Here is a 24,742-nt window from a genome sequence, read left to right as displayed (position 1 = left end):
GCCTAGGTATTTATAGACCTCTATTTGTTCAAGCTCAATTTTATTCATGAACCATTGGCTTTTATGTTTGATCTTAGCGTTTTTGGCAACTACCATAATCTTAGTTTTGGTCTCGTTTATAACCATTCCATTCTCTGTTGAGTAGGTATAGGTCCTTCTCATTAAGCGCTGAAGGCCCACTTTTGTGTGGCTCATAAGTATGACGTCGTCCGCATACATCAAACTTGTGAGCCATCTGTCCGCTAGTTTTGGCGGATGTGCGTTTTCTTTGTCCAATATTCCTGGTAGGTCAGCAAGAAACAAATTTAAAAGAAGGGGGGCTAAAACGCAGCCCTGCTTCAAACCTTCCATTTGCTGGAATCTCACTAGATAGTGTGTGCCCGTCACCCATCCTCACCCTCACCCATGTCTCTGAGTATAGGAGGCGAATTAGCTTAAGTAGTGGAACCGGAATTCTAATTTTTTCAAATTTTTCCCAAAGTAATTTTCGGTTGACTCAGTCGAATGCGTTTTAGAATCTATAAAACAAAGATACAAGGGTTGCTTTAATTTAAGCGATTTGTTCATAAGTAAGCCGAGAATCAGTATATTAGTAGTAGTTCCTAATCCTTGAATAAAGCCTGTTTGGTTTAAAGGCATTCTTTTTTTCTTCCGTCACCCAGTCAGTTAGTTTAGTTAATATTATTCTGGCAAATAGCTTGGCATCAGAGTCTTGCAGTGTGATCAACCTATAATTTTCTGGCAGTGCCCAATTTCCTTTTTTAAAGATTGGGGTTATTAGGGATCCACGCCATGACTTGGGTACCCTTCCTGTCAGCACAACTTCTAAATAAAACTTCTCTAGGATTGTAGCCCATAGTTCTGGATTTTCTTTCAAGAGCGCAAACGGAATCCCATTTGGTCCTGGAGCGCCGTTCTTCTGATGTTTTAGCTCTTCTTTTTCTATGGGGAATTGCATATCCGTATCACTATCTCGATAAGTAAAGTCATTCTCATTGTCAGATTTACGCCCCTGTTGCGTTTCCAGTGAAGATGTGTGTATAGAGTCTTGATTCAAATGTCTCCTCAGGAACTTGTCCCATTCCTGCTCAGTTAAAGGTGATGAGACTGCTTGCTTGTTGGGTCTAGCAAGGCCATTGATAATGTACCAAAAGTCTCTTGAGTTCTTCTGTTTACTGGCATGGAATATTTTTGCCCAGATAGCTTGTTTTGCTTTGTTTTTCTCGCCCCATAATAATTTTTTCAAATTCTGATTTAATAACTTTAGGTTTCCAAGATTTTCTGTTTTTACATCCGGTTTTTTCCTTAGTCTGATAATCCTATTTCCTTCTTTCTTCAGTGACCTTCTTGTATGCAGCAGGTTTAAATTTGCTTCGTTTTCCTTCTTAGGGTCATTCCCGTATTTAAACTATTTTGTTTTTGTTTGCCCTTGTGTTGTAGTCAACATACCAGTCAGATTTTCCCATTGTTCAATTGCTGTTTTTGTTGCAGTGTCTTTCAGGCATTTTTCCAAGATCTTTTCCACTCGATCATTCATTACATCTTTATTACCAATGTTCCAGATCAGTTTTTTATAGTTAATAGTATCAAAACGCCCTTGGACCGTCTGGTAGGTCTTTTTCATAGTTATTCGAATATCCATTAGTATTGACTGCTGGGCATGATCACTCTCGTTTACTTTCATTAGTTGGTATGAGGTGATGTTATGGAACATATATAAGGTTGTCATGGTGTAATCAATCCTGGATTTTGCCTTGTGCCCAAAGTAACTGTATCTTGGTGGAACATCCGTTTTTACTCTACCATTAAGTATTCGAAGACCCATAGCTTTCATATCCTTTACGAATTTCTGACCCGTTTTATTTTTTTTGCAGTTATTATCAAACCCTAGATCCTGCTCAGGTATTAGCCATTGATGGTTTTGAAGTTGACTGTCTTCATCTCTTAAGTGTGATGACATTAGATTGAGGTTGAAATCCCCGGTAATCAGAAAATCTGCTATCGGATCCTCGAGCATTTTATCAATTAGAACATTGTTCAGGGTTCCACATGTTGTCTCCCTACTCTTGTTAATGGGCAGTATATAAACAGTAATCAAATATAGTGTTCTAGGGTTTTGATTGTTTATTTTGTAGCTAAGTTTAACCATCAGAATGTTCGAATCATCTATCTCCACTTGCTCATGGTCAATCTGCAACGCATTAGAAATGAATATTGCCTACCCCCCACTGGCTCGCCCGAACCTTTGCTCTTTTTTTGCGTTTTCATAGTAGCCGTGTAGCATAAATGGGTTAAGTTCCCATGTTTCCTGCAACACTACGATGTCTGGGTTTCCCACTATAGAGTCTATATGTGCATTGTGAATTTTCCCCCTCAAACCATTAATGTTCCTTGAACATAGTCTTATTGTTTCTTTGTTTTTGCTATTAGCTCCTATTTGTAATGGACTACCGTATCATTGTGTCTGGTTACTATGGAGTGCCATGTTGATCCATTTTTCATTTATTTCTAGATTTCTTTCTACCGCTTTTTGCAAAGTGGGACATTCATTGTTTTCTGGTGATCTGCCAAGTGCATTTTTTAAGACTGATAGTCTTTGTCCCTACCTTTTTTTGTTTCAGTGAAGTATCAGCTTCTATAAAAGGGGTTGGGTAAACCTCTGGGATTTGTTTGGTATTATGCCCCAGGTTTTAAATATCTTTTGCTCCTTCATTATCTGTTCAGCTGTGGATAATGATAGTGAGATTAAGGTTGGGGTCTGGCTACTCTGGTCATCCTCCATAAATTGAACAGATATAATGTCCTTACTTACAATGTTATTCAGTGAGGGTATGAATTTAAAAAGTCGCAGTAAATTCCCTCGATTAAGAATGTCGTGTCTACCTCTAGAGGGGAATTCTGGTGTAAATGTAAGTTTCTCACTAATTTTAGAACTGTCGATTTGCGACCTCATTTTTCTCAATTTGTTTCATTGTGTAGCTTATTGTTTTATTCCCATCCATACTTTTAATATGCAAATAGTCTTGTTCAGGTGTTATTTCAAGGCTACTTTCTGCCCTCCTCACTATCAGGACGCTGTCTTTTTTTGTATCTTCCTTTGTACCCGCCTTGAGGTGGGGAATCATTGTTTCCGTCACTTTGATAGAGATGATTCCATTCGTTTTGTCAGAATTATAAGTAATTAGCTCTCTATCTTCTTTATTTTGGTTTTCATCTCGGTTAGGTACTATATGCGGACTCTCTGGCGTACTATTTATTACTTGTACTTCCCCCTACTCTATTTTCTTCCCATACCGGAATTTGTGATTCATTTATTTTATCAGATTTTATTGAAATTGGGTCGTTTAGTGTTTTTTTTTTCCGAAAATAGGGAAGAAGTTGTTAAGATCCTGAGCTAGGTAATTTGAGATCCTCGGCTGGGTTACTTGCGATATTCAGCTTCAGTTTCTCATTTTTTCTTGCTTTGCAGAGTTTTTTCTTTTGGCGTTTTGTCATCGTAGAGAAACCATCTGACTCAGTGTCGCTATGATTTTGGACATTTTTGGAGACTTTGCACATAGTTTCACGCATAATTTAATTTTCCAAAGTATCCTTTGCCTGGGAAATTGGTAGGCTAACTATATCGCCAGGTTGTCTTATTAGCTGTTGTGGTTCTATGGGTTTAGGGTTGTCCGTATCAACCCCAGATGTATTTTTTTCCATTCCCTTCATACTGGCCATGTTCGTTTTAGAATTATCCTTACTGTGATGGATGTTTCTTTTAGCGTCATCTATTATGCTTGTTAATACTTTAGGTAGGGATGATAGCTTATCCATGATAGGCACATAAATGCAGTCAGAGGTTGTTTTTTCATTTTCTCTTTGTGCTCTGATTATCAGATCATTTAATTGGCCAAGTTTGTTGTCAATTCCTGCCACATTGTTTGCCATCATTTTTAAAAGGTCAATTTGTATGTCCATTTTATTAGATTGATAATGAAGGGCTTCTAACATAAGGGTTGATGTTTGGTAGAAGATATCCCAGGGTTTGACTACATCCTGTTGTTTAACTCCTATTTCTGTTGTTTGGGCAGTTTCATGCTTGGGTTGCTCAGCTCCCCCGGAGTCTATAATTCCCTCCCTGGTATTGACAGTATTGACAGTATTGCCAGCATTGTCAGCCGTTTCCTTGAGTGTTGTTCGTCTGAGCGCTCCTTTGGGGCTCCCGATGATGATCAGGGTATATTTCAGTTCCCTCAGTAGTTGTGCCCAACGTTTTATTTATCTCAACTTTCACTTCAAAAGGGATCCTTTGAGCTGTTTGCGCTGCTTGCTCAGTCCTATCTTGGCAATCTTGTTGAATAGATTCCATAGATTGCGACAACAACTTGTTTGTGGTAGTGACATACAAGTTAGTCGTTACAGACGTATTAATATATTTCGTCGTTGCTAAATAGCAATTTCTCATATCTTTTGAGGGTTCTTCCTGAGTTATCCATGGCTGTTGGTCTCCAGTTTATAAGTCTACAGATTTGTTTTCATTCCAGTTTTGTTCTATTTGGTCCAAATCTTTAATTTGTTTGTTGTTTTGTGACCGATTTAGGGTTTCAGTATTAGAATTAATAGGTTTCATGGGAGTTTGTAATTTATCCTTATTTGTTTCCATTCTCATTGACATCATACCGCCCGCAGGATCCTTCAAAAATTGAAATTTGTCTGGTATTTTACCAGACTTCTCGAACATCCGCGCAATCGGGGATATAAGAGATTGGGTCTGACCAGGTGCGCTTGTTTTTACTTTTTTTGCTGCAATCGATTGCTGCAATCTTTTAGTGTGTTTAGTTGCTGTTCCCACAGTCCTTACTTTTCCTGATCTCATGTCGCTGACTGTGCTTTTAATTGTAGTTTTAATTTGTTCCTTGTGTCTGCTAGTTGGTTCGTTAGAGCACCCCAGCACAGTCCTGCGACTCCCCTCTTACACACACGTGTCTCGAGCCTGAAGATGCCAAGCTTCTCTGTCCGCACACCATGTGCGCTCCCAAGCCTGTCTACTCCCTCTAAGGCTCTGGTGCCCTACCGCGTGATAATCCACACAACAGGTTAAGCAGAGCAAGGAGCAGCTGCCGTCAGGGGGCAGCACTGCAGTGAGGGCGGATTGAAGTATATACGAACCCACAGAACCTGAGGAGTGTGTTGTCCAAAGTCCCAGTCTAATCCCAGTTTAATCTTGATCTCTCCTGAACTCTCCTGACGGTTATGGGCTATTGGTGTGGTAGTTTTCTGCCTTGTCCCACCGACCATTGACTCAATAACCCAGAAAGCAGGAAACTATATGTGAACAAACGAAACCCCTACGTCTTCAGGTGTGGTTTGGTTTCGCAGTCCGCAGTCTGATCCTGGAGGTCGCCAAGAGGCCAAAATGACAGGCTCCCCTCCCCTGCTTGGCGGTGTTGTTTCACAGCGCTTAGGCAGCGTTCACACCTGCCAGCAGCACTCTACGGCACCTTGGGCCTCGGACCTAGCCCCTTTCCTGTCTTGCGGCTTACAGAGGAGCAGGCTCGCAGTGGCGTAGGCGAAGGCAGTGGGGTGCTGTTGTCTCAGCGCTCAGCCCAGCTCAGGCAGCGCTCGCACCTACTCACGCCTGCACGCTGCGTCGCCGCACCCACTCCTCCCTCACTCACTGCCGGTGCAGCAGGTGTCGGGCCTGGCGCGGTCGAGCTGTCTGCCGCAAACAGAGCCACAGGCAGACCAACAGACAGGAGTGAAAAGCGAGCGACCGGCCCGCGGTCCAGTGAGCCCGATGAATCCTTGCTCCGTATTGCTCCCCTGCAACCCCCTTGGCGGGTACGATGATGGGAGTGGGAGCATCCGTCTCGCTTTGATGGATGGCGATTCTGATACCACTCGTGAGCTCCCTCCAGTGGTCACCAAGCCACCAAGAACAATGTCAGTGGAAGCTGTGGCTAGTGGGGACTGGTGTGATCGTGGGTGTCTGTTTTTTTTCCACTAGTGGGACGCATCACCAAAGGAGGAGCTGATGTGAAAGCTTCTACCAACCCTAGTCTACAGTCACAGCCGAGATGCCAGGAATTCCAAGAATATTAGCTGAACTCCCTTCTCACATTTCACATAGCAAACAAAAATTTGCAAATTTCCTCTGTATTGCTGCTCATTATTTAAAAATTAATAAAGCTTCTTGAACGAAAAAAGAAGTGTACATGTACGGCCATTACGTTTTATGAGTCACAAATTGCATATTTTTTATTTTTTTTCCAACTTACAAAACATAATGTACTAATGTGTCTCAGAAACATTTAGCGATTCCTAGTGGGGTCTATATTCATGAGGCATGTCACAGTGTGCGACCCATTGGGAATGGACTACAATCGCAGGGAGACAGCAGACCACCAGGTCTCTGTTTGCTTTTTAAATAAAGTAATTTGTTTTTAAAAAGCTGCCAGTTTTCCTTAAAGGAAAACCGGATGTGTTTAAAAGTAAACAATGAAAAGTTACATTTTAATTTCCTAAGGGCAGGCACTACTGCGCTTAAAAAAAGTTTCGCTACCAAACGCAAAGGGGAACGAGTCCCTTAGGGATCCCTTCCGGTTTGCGACACTTACTGCCAATTTGAAATTGTTAGTAACTGCAATTGTTTTGCAATCGCATTTGAGGTCGTAAAACAATCGTACATCAACCCCCTTGCGACTCGCTATTAGGAAGGGATGCCCTTGGCATGCTCATTCCTAATAGTGACTCGCAAACCCAATTTTGCAAGTGAGTTGAGGGTTACCGACTCATAAAATAAGGTTTGTACATGCTGCAGCCCTTTTTAGTGGTCGCAAATGGCCCAATTTTCTGTATGCAACCGCTAAAAGTAGTCGTACAGCTAGCTCTTTTTGTGTGAAAAGTTTGCACAACTGTGCAGGGCAATGAGCCACATCCAATGGCCATTCAGAGTTAATGTCCAATCAGGAACTATCCAGATTTCTGTATGGCATAGTGCTTTTATTAACCTATTGAGATGGGGAGGAGTCATCACAAATCAGGAACAGCTAATATCTAACTAACATTGCTCCAGCCTACAGTCTTTCTAGGGGCACTGGCGTGTTGTGAAATATAGCCTGGTGAAAATGTATTTCCTCTAGAGATCTTTATTTTGTTTACAGGAGCTAGATAGTTCGTTGGGTAAATGTGCTTTCTGCAGAGTGCTGCACATACCTTAACTAGCAGCAAAGTGAATCTGAAATGTCCCATTATAGCCTGCCATGTCACTAAGTATTGCAATAATGTACTAACTTTCTTTCAACAATTGTTTATCTAGATAACCCTGCCGAGCCAAATATTGTGGAAACCATAATCAGGGCATTTGAGACTGAAAGAATTTGCATTATAATTGACTTCTCTTGACAGCTCCGCACAACAACTAACATTTTCGGATTTTTATACACTGTAATCTAAGATTTGTATAGTAGTAATCTGCTTTTTGAAATGTACTGACTCCTTTATCTCATTTATGGTCATAGCAAATAAACTGCTATTATTATCAGGTCCTATGCAATTAATGGACAAAATGCATAATATTTGGTGAACATTTGGGGTACCATGTTTATTGGAAAAAGTGTTAGAATGTTGGGTGGTAGGAAATGTATGGATCTTCACATATTCCAGAATTTTCCTTCGCAGAAGTATGAGGAAGATCTGTGATTTAGCAAAAGTTTGGTGGATAAGAAATGTTATTGGGATTCATGCAAGCCACACTACCCCAGACTACACTAGGTGCTTTTTTTTTTTTTTAGAAATGCCTGGGCCTGGTAGGTCTCCGCGGCGGCGGACTAAGCCATGGCCTAAATACTACAGCTACCCACATTGCCAGAATGGGTAAATTTACAAGGCAAAATCTTAACATATTGTGGCCTTCTTTTCATGGGTGATAGCCCAGACTTACAAGCGGAGGACTATTGTTATTAGGAGAAGTGTAGGAACGCTGGTTGGTAGAACATTTTTGGATCCCCCGTAGATTCCATTAGCACAGTCTGCTTGATTCTTTTAGGCCGAGCCTAGCGTTGCAGCGTATGCGCTGCTCGCTTTGCAAGGCATGCGGTATTAGGGTATGTTTTAGAAGTGGTGTGGAAGCCCCGCCCATATTTTTCATTTGCTGGCCCCTCATTTGCTGGGACCTCTGACCCTGCTTACGGGCCGGGTCGCTCACCTTCCGCCGAACAGCACCACCTGTGCACGTTCACCCCGCTGCTACCACTCCTAGCGGGTGTTTGATCCTCAGGTGCCCAGGATCGCCGATCTAACTGTGGTTTGTCCTTAACTGTTATTTGCCCTCCTGCCTGCTTTCATTTTCTGTATCCTACTGCACTGTTATTTTCACTGTTGTAGCCCATCTGCGCCGCCCCTGCCCCCCCTTTTTGTCTTCTGTGACCCGTCAGACCCAAGACCTGCTCAACTTCAGAAGGCTCCTCAAGACCTGGCTCTACGAGCAGTAGTAGCAAACCAGGTCAGCGTAGCTGCTGTGGAGCCAGAAAACCAGGTCAGCAGAGCCGCTCCAGAGCCTATGAACCAGATCAGCAGAGCTGCTGTAGAGCCTATGAACCAGATCAACAGAACTGCTGTAGAGCCTGAGAACCAGGTCAGCAGAGCTGCTGTAGAGCCTGAGAACCAAGTCAGCAGAGCTGCTCTAGAGCCAGAGAACTGGGTCAGTAGAGCTGTTGTAGAGCCAGAGAACCAGGCCAGCAGAGCTGCTGTAAAGCCAGAGAACCAGGTCAGCAGAGCTGCTCTTGAGCCAGAGAATCCGGTCAGCAGAGCTGCTCTAGAGCCAGAGAACCAGGTCAGCAGAGGCGCTCTAGACCCAGAGAACCAGGTCAGCAGAGCTGCTGTAGAGCCAAAGACCCAGGTCAGAACAGGTGCTGCAGGGACTGGAGAGGTACAAATGTGATCAGACACAGAAGAGGTGCAATGATGCAGCGTAATATGGCACAATCTGTCGCAATATTTTGCTATTTTGTCATTTTACAACACATTAGTACTGTCTGGGCAAACATTTCTCCTCATTAGCAGCACTCTATCAGCCGAATACAGCAGTCCGCAATGATATGGTGACAATTAATCTTTGCAAAGCCTCTGTCCCCCCGTGGAACCACGGCTGATGCTTTTTAAAGCCTCTTTTGATCCATCTGAGCTAGAATCAATGTTTGCAACTGATACAGAAGATCTGAATCATGCAGCAAGTGTGGAAAATATGTAAATACTCCAAGAACGCGGCGGCCACCATATTGTGTTATTCAAGTGGTTCTGCCTATGAGCAGAGACTTGCAGTGAAAATGGTTGCAAAATTATTAGCTGGAACATCGCCGGAATTAGCTAAAAAATGAGCGACATCGAATGGGTCACATTTGTATCAGAACACGACGTCATCGCTCTGCAAGAAACATGGGACTTGTCATCTAGTCTGTGGTTGGACGGTTTTGTAGGCTTCTCAGTCGCGGCCTGTCCCAGCACCGCAGGCAGAGCGAGGGGAGGCCTCTTGACCCTTTTTTCCCTTGACCTCACTGGTCCACTAAAACAAATTGACTATGACTCCCAAAACTGTTTAATTGTGGAAAGGCAAATCTGCTCATCTAAAAGTATTCTGTTTATCAACTTCTACAACTCTGTCAACAAGGAATTCGGGGGCAATAACATCACCCAACTGGACACATTTCTAAACATACTCACCCAAAATTCCCCTACTAGTTATGAAATAGTGTTAATGGGAGATTTTAACATTCACCCCTGTAACTTTGGTTGTCCCAGGCCGGGAGCTGTGGAGTCTTGGGACCAGGAGGGCCCACATTTCGAACACACCAGGTCTGGAGAGGAACTGGAGGACTTCCTGGCCACCTATAACCTCCTTGAATTTACAGCAGGAGAGGGGGTATCTAGAGCACCGACGTTCAAGGGCTCTCCCATGGGTTCTGTTATTGATTATATTTTTGTGACCCCTGCCATTCTTGATTCCATCATTTCCTATTGCACTGTGTTTTCCCCTTTTAGCGACCATAACCCTGTTTTTCTGTCGATCCGATGGGGGGGAGCTTTGGGACCCACGCCAGGGCAGTCTAAACAGGGATATATTCTCCGCCCAACAGATCAAGGCAGGCGTTTGAAGTGGGGGAATGTGGTGGCAGACGACTTCTATCGAAACATCGGTCAAGAGATTGAAGAGCAGATTAAAATCTGCCAAGATCCGACCGTCCCAGGCAATGATACCATGGCCGCATTTCAATCAATATGCCACACCGTGGCTGAGAACCTTACGGCGCCAAGGGGTAGGGGAGAACCAAAGCCACACAAATGGTTTGACTCTGCATGCAGCAAGGCCCTTAGAGCGCTAAAAGCTGCCCTTAAAGTTCAACCTAGGGACAGGGCTCTGGTCTCAATGTCGAGAAAAGTATACAGGAGTGCCACTAAATCTAGAAGGGATAGCATCAAGCAGGAGGCTTGGGAACAATTAACCGACATTAACATCTTGCGGGACAGCAGGCAATTCTGGGCTGTAGTAAATCACCCTTATTTCTCAGACTCCCCCAATGCAGACACTGACTGCGTAATACCAGATGAGAAGTGGCTAGCCCATTTCAGTTCTGTTTATGGTGAGTCGGGGGACCGGCCGCATTCACAAAACTGTGCAAGTTTGGTGGCCACACCTCTACAGTTTAACAGCGGGGAAGTGGAAAAAGCAATCTGCGCCACAACTAGGAATAAAGCTCCTGGCCCAGACGGGGTGCCAGCTGACTTTTATTTACATTCCCCGAAACTCTGGGCTGGCATCCTGGCCAACGTGTTCACAGCCGCGAATACCTCGCCTCCCCCAAACACGTGGGCTACTTCCACCATAGTGCCTATATTTAAAAAGGGCCGAAGGGACGATCCAGGGTGCTACCGACCTATCTCCCTGCTGGACTCTGCTATCAAGATCCTGGGCAGAGTCCTTTTAGTCAGACTAAGAGATAGCCTGGAGGACTGTGGGGGCCTGGCTGATATACAGTATGGCTTCAGGGAAAAAAGGGGCACGATAGAACAGTGCTCAAATCTCCACCTCTTGATTGCCAAGTACACGGTGGCCAAGGAGGGGTCCTTGTATCTAGCATTTATGGACCTCTCCTCGGCCTTCGACTTGGTCAACAGGTCTAAGCTATGGGAAATTCTAATTAACATGGGAATTGATGTAGACCTGGTGGCGTTTATAGCCTCTATGCATCAGGACTTATTTGCTGCTGTAAGAGTAACCAAGGAGGGAAGATGCATGTCCCGTTTTAGATCTCTACGTGGCGTTAGGCAAGGATGCATACTGGCCCCCCTGCTGTTCACCATCTATATAAATGACCTAGGCAAACACTTAATTGGGGCAGCAAGCGACGTTCCGCGTGTAGGAGAAGTTAAGATCCCTGCTCTCCTATACGCGGACGACGCTGTACTAATAGCACGCACAGGGGTATGCCTTCAAAAACTGCTAGATGCATTTGGGTCCTTTATGGACCGGTTGGACCTGAGGGTTAATGCCTCCAAATCGCACACTATGGTCGTAGGTAGACAAGGGAAAAGGGCCAAGAGAGGAATAAAAACCTTTTTTTGTAAAGGGGAGATAGTCTCAGGAGTCCCCGTGTTTCCCTATCTGGGAGTCCTTTTTGACAGCAGGGGTACCTGGGGCCCACAGATACGGGCAAAAAGCCTAGCGGTCACTAGAACATCCATGGCCATCTTAAGCTTCGCTAAAAGGCTGGGCCATAGACCTATGAAGGCCATTATCCAGGTTTATAACAGCAAAACCCTTCCCGTGGCCTTGTATGGTGCCTCCTTATGGGGCTACGTACGCCTAGACAAAATCCAGGTAGCGGAGAATAGTTTTCTATGTTCAGTCCTGTCCCTCCCCCAATCCTCCCCGGTTTTTTCCATTCATTCAGAACTTGGTATGGATTATATCCAGGACAAACTGAGACTGGCTCCACTAACATACTGGCTTAAGACCTGGCTAAACCCTGAACTATCATTAAACCACATGATCATGAGGGATGTGATGAGTTTGGAATACAGCCACACGATACCATGGCTGGCGTATTTGCACAAATGTTTTAATGAACTAGGACGCCCAGATTTATTCACCTCTCCCTCGTGTATCACAAAGCAGGATGTGTGTTTCATAAAAAAACAGTTTATGTCTAGGGCATACATGTTGCGAGAAGAAGTCGAATTATCTAAACCCTCCGTCCGAACACACTACTTAACACTCCAGTCACTTGCAATTGAGCCTTATTTATGTTTTGTCACAAACCCCTTCCACAGATTTGTGTTAACAAGATTCAGATTCAACATCATTCATTTTTATTTGGGCAATTTTAACAAATGGACGAAACCTGAGTTAGCACCACCTTGCACCTGTGACAATTTTTCTGTTCAAGACAGTTTACATTTTGTTATGTTTTGTGACTTCTTCTCCACCCAAAGAAAAAAATACCTGCTACCAGTCCTAAGAGAAGCTGGCTTCTCCCAGGTGAGACCAGCAATGCTATATTTACAATCATTGGGCAACATTTGTATTACTTTTGCCATGGCCAATTTCCTGGTGGCAGCAACCAGAGCTAGAAGGAGCATGTATTTGGAAAATTTATGTACATAACTGGTCTTTTAAATATTTTAAATGCATTTATTTAATCAAATTAACTTGCTGACAAATGAAATTGTTTAATTCTTTTTTAACTGTAAATAATACTGTTTTTATGTACTTTGTATGATTTTATCAAATCGAATAAAGTTAATTTGACTGACTGACTGACTGACTTGCAGTGTAATGGCCTTGATTTACTGACTGTGTTGTAGTTCCATGGAACTGTTCCCAGTAGAATATTTGGGCAAAAAATAACCTTGAAGTACTGATTTTGTGGTAATGCTAAAGTAATGGTAAAAGTGGAGGCCATGCAAGTTCACTGAAGTCAGAAAGAAATGGGCAGTTCTAGACAGCATTGTCATTCTCCAGGCAGGAATTCCCATGCAGGACAGCGCCAAGTAGCTGGGAAGAAACAAACATTGCAATGCAGTTGGTCTCTCATTTACACAAGTTGAAGCTATTGGCATTGTACAAAACATAAATAAGACATTGTCATTTACAAGGCCAATAGCTCAAACTTGTGAAATGTGAGACCTATTGCATTGCAAATGCTTGTTTTTTTGTTTGTTGCTGTGACATCAGTGCACACATCGTGTACTGTGTAATACAGCAAAGTAAAACCAAAATCAAACTCTGGACTTGAGAGAAGCATTTCCCTTGTGTTCCAACATTAATTTGGGAAAATAAAATGTTTCTGATATTTTCTTTTCCAGTACTCTGGGTAACCTATTGAAGTCCACCTCATTGTGAAGGTAGTGCTGTGGATGTCAATAAGTCATCCTTCGCCTCAGAAGTGATTAAAACCCACCAAATCTATGCAGCCTTATGTCCTGTCCAACAAAAATGGATATCAAGCTGCAGGGATATCATGGCCACATTGCTCTAGCTTCTTTGTTCCATGATCGTAGGAGACTCCTACTTTCGGAAGTCCCCTCGTATTGTAGGCTTCCAGGACAGAGGAACAGCGAAATGCCTATTGGCATAAGAAAGTTGTCAGTGGCTGCTCGTTGCCAGGTACATGCCATACATTATCTATGGAAAAGATTACTAAAATGAGAGACTCAACAGTATTGTGAAGTACAGAGAATATAGAAGAGGTTCCTGAAAAGTAGAGGAGAAAGAACGCAGTGTAAATAGAAAAAAGCAGGAGAGGCAGGACGGGGAAGGTAGACAGTTGCAGCGACAAACAGAAAGGGGTAGTGTGTAAAACTGGGAGAGAAACATTGGGGACCAGTTAACTGAGTAGGAGGAAAGAGAGAAAGTAAAAAAGAGCCTCAATAAAATAAGAGCTAGATACAAGAAAGGGTGATTGGAGATTTGAAGTGATATTTATAGTCAATACACCTGGCACAATACGATTCAATGCACTGTTTTGCACTTATTTTCAAAAAATTATCATAATGTAAGACCAAAGAATCACTTTGCAAAGTGGTCTTGAAGCCACTCTCCCAGAAGCTTTGAAGCACGCAAACTCCCTCCTCAAGAAACCTTCAGCTGACCCAAGCCGACTACTGGCTTATCTCGTCGCTTTCCTATCCTGTGAAAGTTATCAAAAAGGGCCTCAACAATCCGCTCGCTAGCCACCTCGAGCTCCACTACCTACTGGACAACACCCAATTCAGATTCAGAAAGAACAGCTCAGAAACTGTTCTCATCAGCCTCCGACGATATCGGGACCTTCCCCGACAGAGGAGAAATCACTGCCCTGATTTTACTCTATCTCTCTGCAGTGTTTAACACAGTCTCCCTCATCAGAAGGCTCCAAGAACACTGTATCCAAGTACCAGCGCTCAACTGAATCTGCTCCTTCATCACTGAAGAACCCAAAGAGTCAGACTGGCACCTTTCACAGCCAAAGCCAAAAAACTGTTTTGCAATGTCCTCCAAGGTTCTTCCCTTAGTCCTACCCTGTACAACGTCTACATGGCTCTACTCGCCAACCTCATTAGGACTCAAGACATCACCACCAACTCCTACTCAGACCTCACTCCACTCCCCGATCCTCTGACAGACAAATCGCCCACCGCGAGAACCAATTTTATCAACTGGGCAGAATGGATAAGAAAAAACAGCTTGAAACTGAACTGTGACAACACTGAAGTACTGGTCTTTGCAAACAAGTACTCCCTGTGCAACGCCACCTAATGGCCAGCAGAACTGTGACCCACTCCAGCACCTACCAACCACGCCAGAAATCTGGTGATCATCTTGGACGACAGACCCAACATAATGGCACAGGTCAGCGCAGTTAGTTCCACTTACTTCAACATCCTATGAAAAATATTAAAGTGGCTCTTGTAGAACACTAGGCAAGACGTCTCGCAAACATTCAACGCAAGGTGACTTACCTGCGGAAACGTACTGTGCCATGTCGGTCATGGATCCCATTTGGTTTGTCTCTGGTGCCTGGAGCGCGACCACGACTACGTGCTCAGACTGCTCAATCATTCCCCGCTGCCAAGTCGGGAGTCCCACGGTAAATTACAAAAGTAGTGCCATAAGTAAAAAATAGTAGTAGGCTAAAAGAAAAAAAGCCTAAGGCCTAAATCTTAGTAGCCTATCTACATCATTATAGTAAAAAGAACCAAAAGTTAGCTCCAACCAATCAACTACCAGCACCCTCTAGAACACACTCAGCAGAGGCAGTTCTCCTCAGATTTTCACCGCACATCATGTGTAAGGGAGGCTTCCTGCTCAGTTTCTTCAGCTATTACTTCTTTTTGAATCATCCAAGATTATACTTCATTTCTCTGACCCTGGCACTAATTAGCCAGTAATATGGCAGAGTGGCAGAAAACAAGATAATAGACTACAAAATATGTCTAACCTTTTCCTCAAAAACTCTCACGTTCTGAGAGATGAGGCTATTATTGGGAATACAGAGACTTAAATCAGTCACTTCTGATGAGGAAAACGAGGATTCCTTCACCTCATAGGAGCGGTCAAAGGGAGAGGTCGCACCAGCAGTCTCCAGAGGGCGCACATAAAAGCCATAAAAAAGACTTACCTTGAGTCTTGATAAGGCACTCTTCACAGAGAGAGGCAATTGGGAAAAAAAAACTTCCTCAGAGGCAGATCCTACAACTCCTTTTTCATCCCTGACACTACATCAGGGAAATCCTCATAACCTGACAATAAGGAGTCTATAACAAAACTCCATGCCTACTATTACTGCCTCACCAATATGGACCTCATCTATGATGGCCTCGTCTACGATGGCCTCCTATGCCGGTCGTCTACGATGGTAGTCTATGGCAGCCTCATCTATGACTGTCGTTGAAGACGGCCTCATCTACGACGGTCGGTCGTCGACGATGGCCTCCTCTACGACGGTCGTCGTTGATGGCCTCATCTACGACGGTCGTCGGCGACTGCCTCATCTACGACGGTCGTCGGCGACGGCCTCGTCTACGACGGTCGTCGGCGACTGCTTCATCTACGACGATCGTCAGCGACTGCCTCATCTACGACGGTCGTCGTCGACTGCCTCATCTACGACGGTCGTCGGCGACAGCCTCCTCTACGATGGCCTCATCTACAGTGGCATTGCCTAGGACAGCCTCATCTTGACGATAACCTCATCTACAATAGTCATCTACGACGGTCGTTTATGACAGCCTTATCAATGAGGCCTCATCTACGAATGGCCTCATCCACATATGTATACAAGGAAATACTAGACGTGAGTCGAAGTAGCCTTGTGCACAGCGTGATCACTCGAAGGAGTGTAAATCAAAATACTTCTGAAGTCTTGGTCAGTTCATTAAATTGTACACAAGAAAAATGTTCAGAGTGTTTTACGATGAAAGAAAATGACCAAATGAGACATTGGTTGTAGTGCATTATCAGCGTTATATTGAAATCATGATGAAAAAAAGTTTATATCCAAGGACAATGTTGAAATTCACAGAATCCAGGACATGTTGTAACAATCTTCAAATTCCATGAAATTACAAATCCCAATGCATTTCGGGCTTATGGAAAAAGCCCTTCGTCAGGGGATCTAGAAAGATGACATAAACCATGATTTAAACCTCAATTATTCACACAACAACAGGCATGTATTTACTCAGACAAGGTTGTGAGGAGAATCATGCGAAAATGATGGCGGAAAAAACACTCAATGCAAGGCGAGACCAAGTTGTGAATACAGAAATGAAAACGTTGGTGCCGAGTTAAAACATGCGCGTATCTTACCGAAAGGAGCTGCGAGGACGCAGTGTGTCGATACCCGGTGCACTGAAGAGAGTGAGTGTTTGCGTCTGAAAGGCGCCCGAAATATACGTCCCTGAAAAGTAGAGAAATGGGAAATAGAAATAAAGAGAGGACATATGTGTGTGTGCTCATGGTCGGCCATATGTAAGTGTGGGAAAAGTAAATAAACAGCGAGGCCATTATTGCAATGAGTGACCATAAGGTCCGTAAAAGCAACATAACACAGTGGTGGTGAAATAGCTGCGCGAGATATCTACATTACGATGGAATTAAATCAATCATGCCAACTGCAGCAACATGGTAAAAGGCAATATCAGTAAGATACGCGCATGTTTTTCCTTGGAGTTGAGCCCTATTCTCACGCTTCGAGATCCTAAGCCTCTTTCCGCATTTTCCGCAGCGTCCCGCGACAGTCCTAGTTCGTTCAAACCTGAGCACTCGATCTACATAGTAAGCTTCCCCGAGCATGTTTTCGTTTTTTGGACATTCTAGTTTTGTTTTCATATTCACTTGCATGTCCTTCAAATTTTTCGCACAAGCATGTTTACACTTTGGGTTGTTAACATGCAGGATCAGTTTGCTGTGTATTTGGGCTAGTTTCTATCACGCCTTTTTCATCACTGCTGTTTTAACTTTACACTCTATTCCCATCTGTCACGGTTTCGTTTTTTCACACACCACATGTTTTAACTCGGCACCAACGTTTTCATTTCTGTATTCACAACTTGGTCTCGCCTTGCATTGAGTGTTTTTTCCGCCATCATTTTCGCATGATTCTCCTCACAACCTTGTCTGAGTAAATACATGCCTGTTGTTGTGTTAGTAAATTGAGGTTTAAATCATGGTTTATGTCATCTTTCTAGATCCCCTGACGAAGGGCTTTTTCCATAAGCCCGAAATGCATTGGGATTTGTAATTTCATGGAATTTGAAGATTGTTACATGTCCTGGATTCTGTGAATTTCAACATTGTCCTTGGATATAAACTTTTTTTCATCATGATTTCAATATAACGCTGATAATGCACTACAACCAATGTCTCATTTGGTCATTTTCTTTCATCGTATAACACTCTGAACATTTTTCTTGTGTACAATTTAATGAACTGACCAAGACTTCAGAAGTATTTTGATTTACACTCCTTCGAGTGATCACGCTGTGCACAAGGCTACTTCGACTCACGTCTAGTATTTCCTTGTATTCAACGACAAAGGGTTTGCAGGACCCTTTTCCTTGTGGCACGCAACGGATAACATTGATGACGGTACCTTCATCCGTATTAACATTGAACCATTGATATATTTGAGTGCATCCAGGTTGCTCTTTCCTGTATTTTCAAGACTGCTCATCCACATATGGCCATCATAGTATTGCCTCACCTATGATTGCCTCATGTACGGATGGCCTCACCTATGATTGCCTCATCTATGATGGTATTGTCTATGACTGTCGCCTATGACAGCCGCATAGAAAGCCTCATCATCTATGTATGGCTTCATCTACGTATGGCCTCATCTACGTATGGCTTCATCTACGTATGGCCTCATCTACGTATGGCCTCATCTACGTATGGCCCCATCTACGTATGGCCCCGTCTTCGAATGGCCCCGTCTACGTATGACCCCGTCTACCCATGGCCCCGTCTACCCATGGCCCCGTCTACCCATGGCCCCGTCTACCCATGGCCCCGTCTACCCATGGCCCCGTCTACCCATGGCCCCGTCTACCCATGGCCCCATCTACCCATGGCCCCATCTACCCATGGCCCCACCCACGAATAGCCATGCGGCCTAGTCTACGATGAGATCATCTGTGATGGCCTCATCTATGACTGCATCCAGTACATAATTTAATGCAGCGGGCAGCAGCTAGATTTCAACTGCCAGTTGCAGTTGAACAGACAGAATGTTTCCTTCATGATTTCAAGGATGAGTCCAGGAAGATCACGAGTGCGGTACCTATAATAAACTACATCTGAAGGGTTTAAGATCATGAAGACGCCTGCATCTATTCCAGCAGGGTTTAAGATCATGAAGACGCCTGCATCTATTCCAGCAGTGATTCCGCGCATAGAAAAGAAATACCGTGCACCTGCTAACAGCCCATCCTGTCTGATTGGACACCCTCGGCCAGATTCAGTAATTTCACAGGCCTCCCAACAGCGATCTAAAAATCCTGCAGCGCCTATCACCACACCGCCTGACAAGGAAGGACGTCGTCTGGACCTTATAGGCAAAAGATTCTCTACCATGGCAGCGGCCCCTATTAGAGCTGCCAATTCTCTAGCCATAATCGGCCGTTATGACCGTCAAATGTGTCACACATGGCGAGTCGCATTGACCTCATTTCTGTGGACCGGAGGCAGGAAGCAAGAAAGATTCTGTTGGAAGGAGAACGTGCCGCATCGGAAACTATAGATTGCGCCTTGGACATCGTGAACACCAACTTCCGTTAGCTAACAGGGGCTGCAGTGCTTAGACGCCAGGGGTGGCTTAAGGACACTACTTTAAAATACAGGCGCGGATCTTTCAGAGGAGCGAGAGGACGTGGTTTTTCATCAAGAGGAGGATATCCAAAACCAACAGAATAGGCAGTATCAATCCCATTATAGACAGCCTTACAGCTCGACATCATACTGACAATAGTCTACGACCAGTTTCTCCCGTCGGGTTGGTCGAAAGATCACATAATCAAGCCTGAGACACTAACAGAAAGCAGTGATCTCCACAGGGCGCCAACCATGTTATCCTCCTTACCCGTGGGCACAAAGATTTCAGCTTTTGTTCACAAGTGGCAGGAAATTAAATCAGACCAATGGGTTCTAGACCTAGTAACCAACGGCCACACCCTGGAATTTATTAAACGGCCACCTACTATTCCGCCCAGGGGTCCCCCTCTCCCACGTCTTCACGAGATTTGGAATCGCACTTGGGTAAATGAATCCTTTTTTTCCTTAGTAGACAACACTTGCTTGCTATAGATTTCTGGCTGCAACACAACCCCTCATGGGGTCATTTAGCGAGGTGCAGATTTTACCCCGAACACGATCAGATCACTCCCTGGTAGTATTAGTCCTGACTATAGCAGACACACCGAATAGGACAAACTGCGAGATTCAGTGTTCCGCTCAGGAATAAGAGCCAATATACTGGAATATTTTCCACAGAATGATGATCTATGGCCGATGTGGCAATGCTATAAGACTCCTTTAAAGCTTACATGAGAAGCATTTGCATATTTAAAGGGCTTATATGTTGAAATTATTACGCACAAGATGAAGTACTTTAGAGCGGTAAATAAAGCAGCTCCAAAAAGATTGAGAGCAGTAAAGATGCTGCATCTGTTATCCAAGTTTCAAGAGACCACAGAGGATTTACAGGAGACCGCACAAAAGGAAGTACTTGATTTAGGGAAACCTAGTCGCACCAGGGTTTACTGGGCAAGACACTCACCTGGGTGCTGAGCACTCACACATGACCCCTATAATAGGAGATGATGGTAAAAGTAAAATGAAAACTGAATATATCTTCGCCGTTTTTTAACAATACTTTGGTTATATACCTCCAGGTTACTCTATGGTGACCAGGATATATGGGGTTATTTGGATGTTAAAGCGATGGCTTAGAGGGGACTTTGTGGGAACTGTTGAACTCCTCAATAACTGAGCAAGATGTGTAATTGGCAATCCCTGCACTTGTAAATGGAAGGTCCACTGGAAGTGACAGCTTCCCTTGGAGTTTCATAAAGTGTATTCTAACAAACCAGCTCCTAAATTATTAGCAGTCTGTAATGGGGTTTATACACAGTGGTAGTTTACCCCCTTACTCGATTGAGGCGATGACTGTGGCCCTGCAGGAACCATGCCCCAATATTAGTAAATGTGCCTCTTATCGACCACTTATTGAATTTATTTGAAGCGAGGAATTGGCCTAACGGCTAGGGCGGTCGACCTCGAATCTGGGGAACTAGATTCGATTCTCAGCAAAGACGCTGAACATCCTGTTATTCTGGGCAAATCACTTAATCCCCTGTGCCTAACAAAAATGAATGGGTCCTCATATAATGTAACTGGTGCTATGTAAAGCGCTCTGATACCCGATTTGGGTCAAGTTTGCGCTATATAGAATTCTGCAAAAAAAAAAAAATGTGGAGGATGAGATCTTTGCAGACCCAGACATATACAAATCTGTCTTGACCCTGTGTCTCATGGGAATGCGAGTAATCTGCGACAGTAAGATAGTTACTGAAGGTAAATAACTTGTTTGTCTAATGCAAAAAGACCTAAGGAATTTTTACCTGAAGAGCTGTAAGATTTTATATTAAGTACTGTAAGGATTATAGTGCGGTTATCTGTGAGAAGTAGCATTTGTTTGCCTTTAGTAATGCTTTTTCTAGTTCCTGTAAATGAGTTTTCTCTTTAACCTCCCACCTCTCTTTTAAGGATTGTTGTGGATCTTTTTTAAAAAAAAAAATGTAAAGTGCGATTGGTTACATCGTTTTCCATTCTGGTTTTGGAGTGAGGCAGTCAGACATTACAATTATCATGATAGATGACATTTTTATAAAACTGGCAGAACGCTTACGTCGTGGCAGTACTCTACTCCCACATATGGCAATACTCTGGAAGCACCTTGTCACAGAGAGGAGTAAATATAAATGTTGTTTATATTTAATTTGCTAAGTAATTCTAGAACACCAATATATGGAAAAATAAAATATTTGTTAGGGAAACAGGGATGTCCGTGTTTTTTCTCCTACAGCAGACTCTTGGCTTGCACTCATATTGCTGCATGATGTCGATTTTGATATGTCTAATCATGCTAAAATAAGACATTGCCCACACAAAGCAGCAGTACATGTATTGGTCCAACACCTCACTTGCTTCAGGCAACCTCTACACACTTCTCCAGCTGCTCAAAGAAGGAACTGGCTTGATGTGACCAGAGCAAATTAGTTACCTAGAGGATTTATGACTATGTATGATTAGTCATCTATTTGCTGTGGTAAGAGGGGAAAGCGTCCAGAAACACCATCTTCAACTACTAGCTTCCAAAGATTACTCACAGACTCTGTGCAAACTCACTGGAACTCTTGTTTCAGAACACACCTAAAGAGGCTATGTCCAGGTTATGGAAGCTTCACATTTTTGAAAAATTTAAACCCATTACTTTTCACTTCTTTCCACTTCTCCAACTGCGTGATCACCACCTGAAGACCGTATCCAAACCCTGACCCGGTGCTAGCTTTAGAGTGTTGTTCACTATTGATATCTATTTAGGATAGTAACGTTCAGGCTCTGTAGTTAGTCTTCTATGCTGCTGCAAAACTCATAGCAGATCTAAGATTCTGCAATCACACTAGACATCGCACCACAAGATCAACATCACTTTTACTTTTGAAATGTTATATACAAAAATGAAAAACACAGCATATAAAGAAAATTACTTGTCTAGCAATAAACTGATCACAACTCTGCACCCAAAAACTACTCCAACTTTGAAGCTGGTCACCCCTAAACCATTTCCCACTTTCTTTTTTTCCTAGTACAGCTTCCTGCTGATGTGCTTTGTGTGAAAGGTTGTTTTATTCTGCAATTTCTTACACACAGATTTGGAATGAAAAAGTGCAGTGCAGTGCATGCTTCCTGTACTCTAATCTGTGGTGGTATTGTTGGATCTGACTAGGGCGTGTAGCTGTTGCAATGTGCAGGGGTTTTATTACTTAATTCCCTTTACTCTGTGGCTCCCTAGTGGGATAGGGCTTGTCACATTTGAGAAGCTGTGCAGCAGTTACATTGGTAGTCTGGCCAAACCAGTTGCAAAAAATTTTTCAGACAGTTTCTCTTTGAAATTGGCTAAGATTTCAGGCCGCAGACTGCTGCTTATACTCAATAAGAAATATACATTTTATCCATATAAAATATTTAATGTAAGAATTTGCAAATTTGAATTTACTTGTCATCAGTTATACAAAATCTAAGCAGTCATTCAGATGTGGTATTTTTGTTTTATTTCATCTTCCTTCTTTATTCAGGTGACATTCTTCAGAATAAAGCCCAGCAAAACAAATTCCACACCAATCCTCTCCTGGCGCAGGCAAAAAGAATTGAGGATGAGTTGGTGGCATTGTGCAAGGCAGCAGCAGAAGCAGATGAGCAGCAGTCTTCGCTGGAAAAAGTTGCAAAGATCCTGGGCCTTAATATTTCAGAAAAATCAAACCCATCTGCACAATCCCAGAAGACTGAGGAGAAACGAGGCATGGGCAGCAACACAGCAAAATCAAGTGTCCCTGTGGAGCCGAAGGCACAGACTCAGGTTGGTACTGCTACCTCATCGTGAGGTTAGAAGGGCATTTATCAATGAACTGCCCACACATTTTCAAAGAGCTTAGTAAAGACCTATCAAAGATTCTGTTCATTTTTATTCCCTACACTTTTAAGACTTCTAAGGTGATTTAACCAGTAAATAAAGCATGGCAGAAAGTAGTTACCTAAATTCCACCACACATCCTGGCCCATTGAGTTCCCCCTTTTAAACGCAAACCCATTTACCCACCAGTGGTATTCGCAGTGCCTCATAATTTCTTCTTACTCCAACCTCCTTTACCCACCTTTTTTTTTTTTTTTTGCGTTCATACAGGGTAGGTTTGAAAATTAAACCACTTTTGACCTCTGCGTATTACAAACAGCTATTGATATTTAAGTGTTGATAGCTGCACGAGTTTCTGAATTTGTAATCTCACATTTTGTGTGGAAGTAACCATGGATAACCGCGTAAAACGTAATTGGGAGTGAAGCATTGAGTTCCCAGTCATACTGCCACAAACCAATGATCTGATCAGAAGCACCCATCGTTTGGATGAGAAGTATTCTTACACTTCACTGCAAGAATCTCTCTTAAAGGATGTATTCAAATCATACAACAGTCCTTTGGATCACCACCTCAGGATTTCTCCCAGAAAAGCTAAAAATACCATTAGATCTGCTACAGTCCTCGGGCTACTTAGCATATTAATGATGATGAGGCTTAGATGTGGTGTTCGTTGCCTGATGGTCTATTCATTTACAGTGGAATATTCACCTCACTGGCAATTTCGACTCCTGGAACAAGCCAACTCTCCGTTACATCAGCGGCCTTCACTGGACACGACTACAGTCTTCCAGAGGACTCGGTTGATATTCTTCTCCATTTTCTGATCTTTGTTCTATTTAGGAATGCATTCTATGCACCAATGTCTGTCTCCTTTGTATATGTGTGACAAAAACAGTAGTTTATGGAGGGTCAGAAAGGGGAAAGCTGTACACTGCAACTGAAGTAAGTTGATTTATATTAGTCTTGATCATAACTGCCCTGTTGTGAATTACATATTTGTACTCGCCATGCTATTGTAGTCTTTATTTTGACCTGCAGTTTTAGAGGGAAAAACGCAAAACTGTATAAACACCTTGAAAATAAAGTACTTAAAAATTGCCAGGGTGTATGCTTTTGTGACTACTGTGGCATTTGAGAGTATTTGTTAATTTAGTATGTGCCTATGTGTCCCAAAGTGTCTATGTTGGTACCACATGGGATTTGTTTGTTATGTGTGAAGATGGCAGATGTTGTTTGTGTATACTGCGTGTATACTTGTACTGTGAATGTACTCATTGAATGTGTGCATCTGATCATGCTAAAAGAGGACATTTGTGTACTTTGCTTAAGGGTTTCAGACCTCTGTCATGAGAAAACTATGTCTGTGTAGCAAGTGTTATTGCTTTCCTTCTAGGATCGCATCTTTATAATTTCACCTCCTGCCAAAATAATTTGTGGTGTATGCTTAGCTCATCCTGTTGGAGATTGTGTATTCAAGTGTGATCTCAAATTGCAATTTGTGATGTGCTTATTGGGTTTGGCCTTTA

At 43.2% G+C, this 24,742-nt stretch overlaps 1 protein-coding gene across 3 annotated transcripts in view; it reads left to right on the top strand.

Moving 5' to 3' along the window:
* LOC147706831 (zinc finger protein 318-like) overlaps window positions 1-24,742 on the top strand; it is a 456,333-nt gene that overhangs the window by 284,175 nt on the left and 147,416 nt on the right. Inside the window, exons 6-7 of one of the 3 annotated variants that reach the window (XM_086925968.1) lie at window positions 22,879-23,159; window positions 23,484-24,314. In XM_086925968.1, coding sequence (XP_086782094.1) covers window positions 22,879-23,159; window positions 23,484-23,501 — 299 coding nt within the window. In that variant the 3' untranslated portion in view covers window positions 23,502-24,314. Of the gene's footprint in view, window positions 1-22,878; window positions 23,329-23,483; window positions 24,315-24,742 lie in introns of those variants that run through there. The other 2 variants (XM_086925966.1, XM_086925967.1) reach the window with 2 other exon arrangements.

Source organism: Lissotriton vulgaris, chromosome 6 (assembly GCF_964263255.1).
Source record: "Lissotriton vulgaris chromosome 6, aLisVul1.2, whole genome shotgun sequence".
In the NCBI taxonomy this organism is placed as follows: Eukaryota; Metazoa; Chordata; class Amphibia; order Caudata; family Salamandridae; genus Lissotriton; species Lissotriton vulgaris.
The sequence above is the reverse complement of the archived record's forward strand: the minus strand, read 5'-3'. Positions and strand labels throughout refer to the sequence as shown.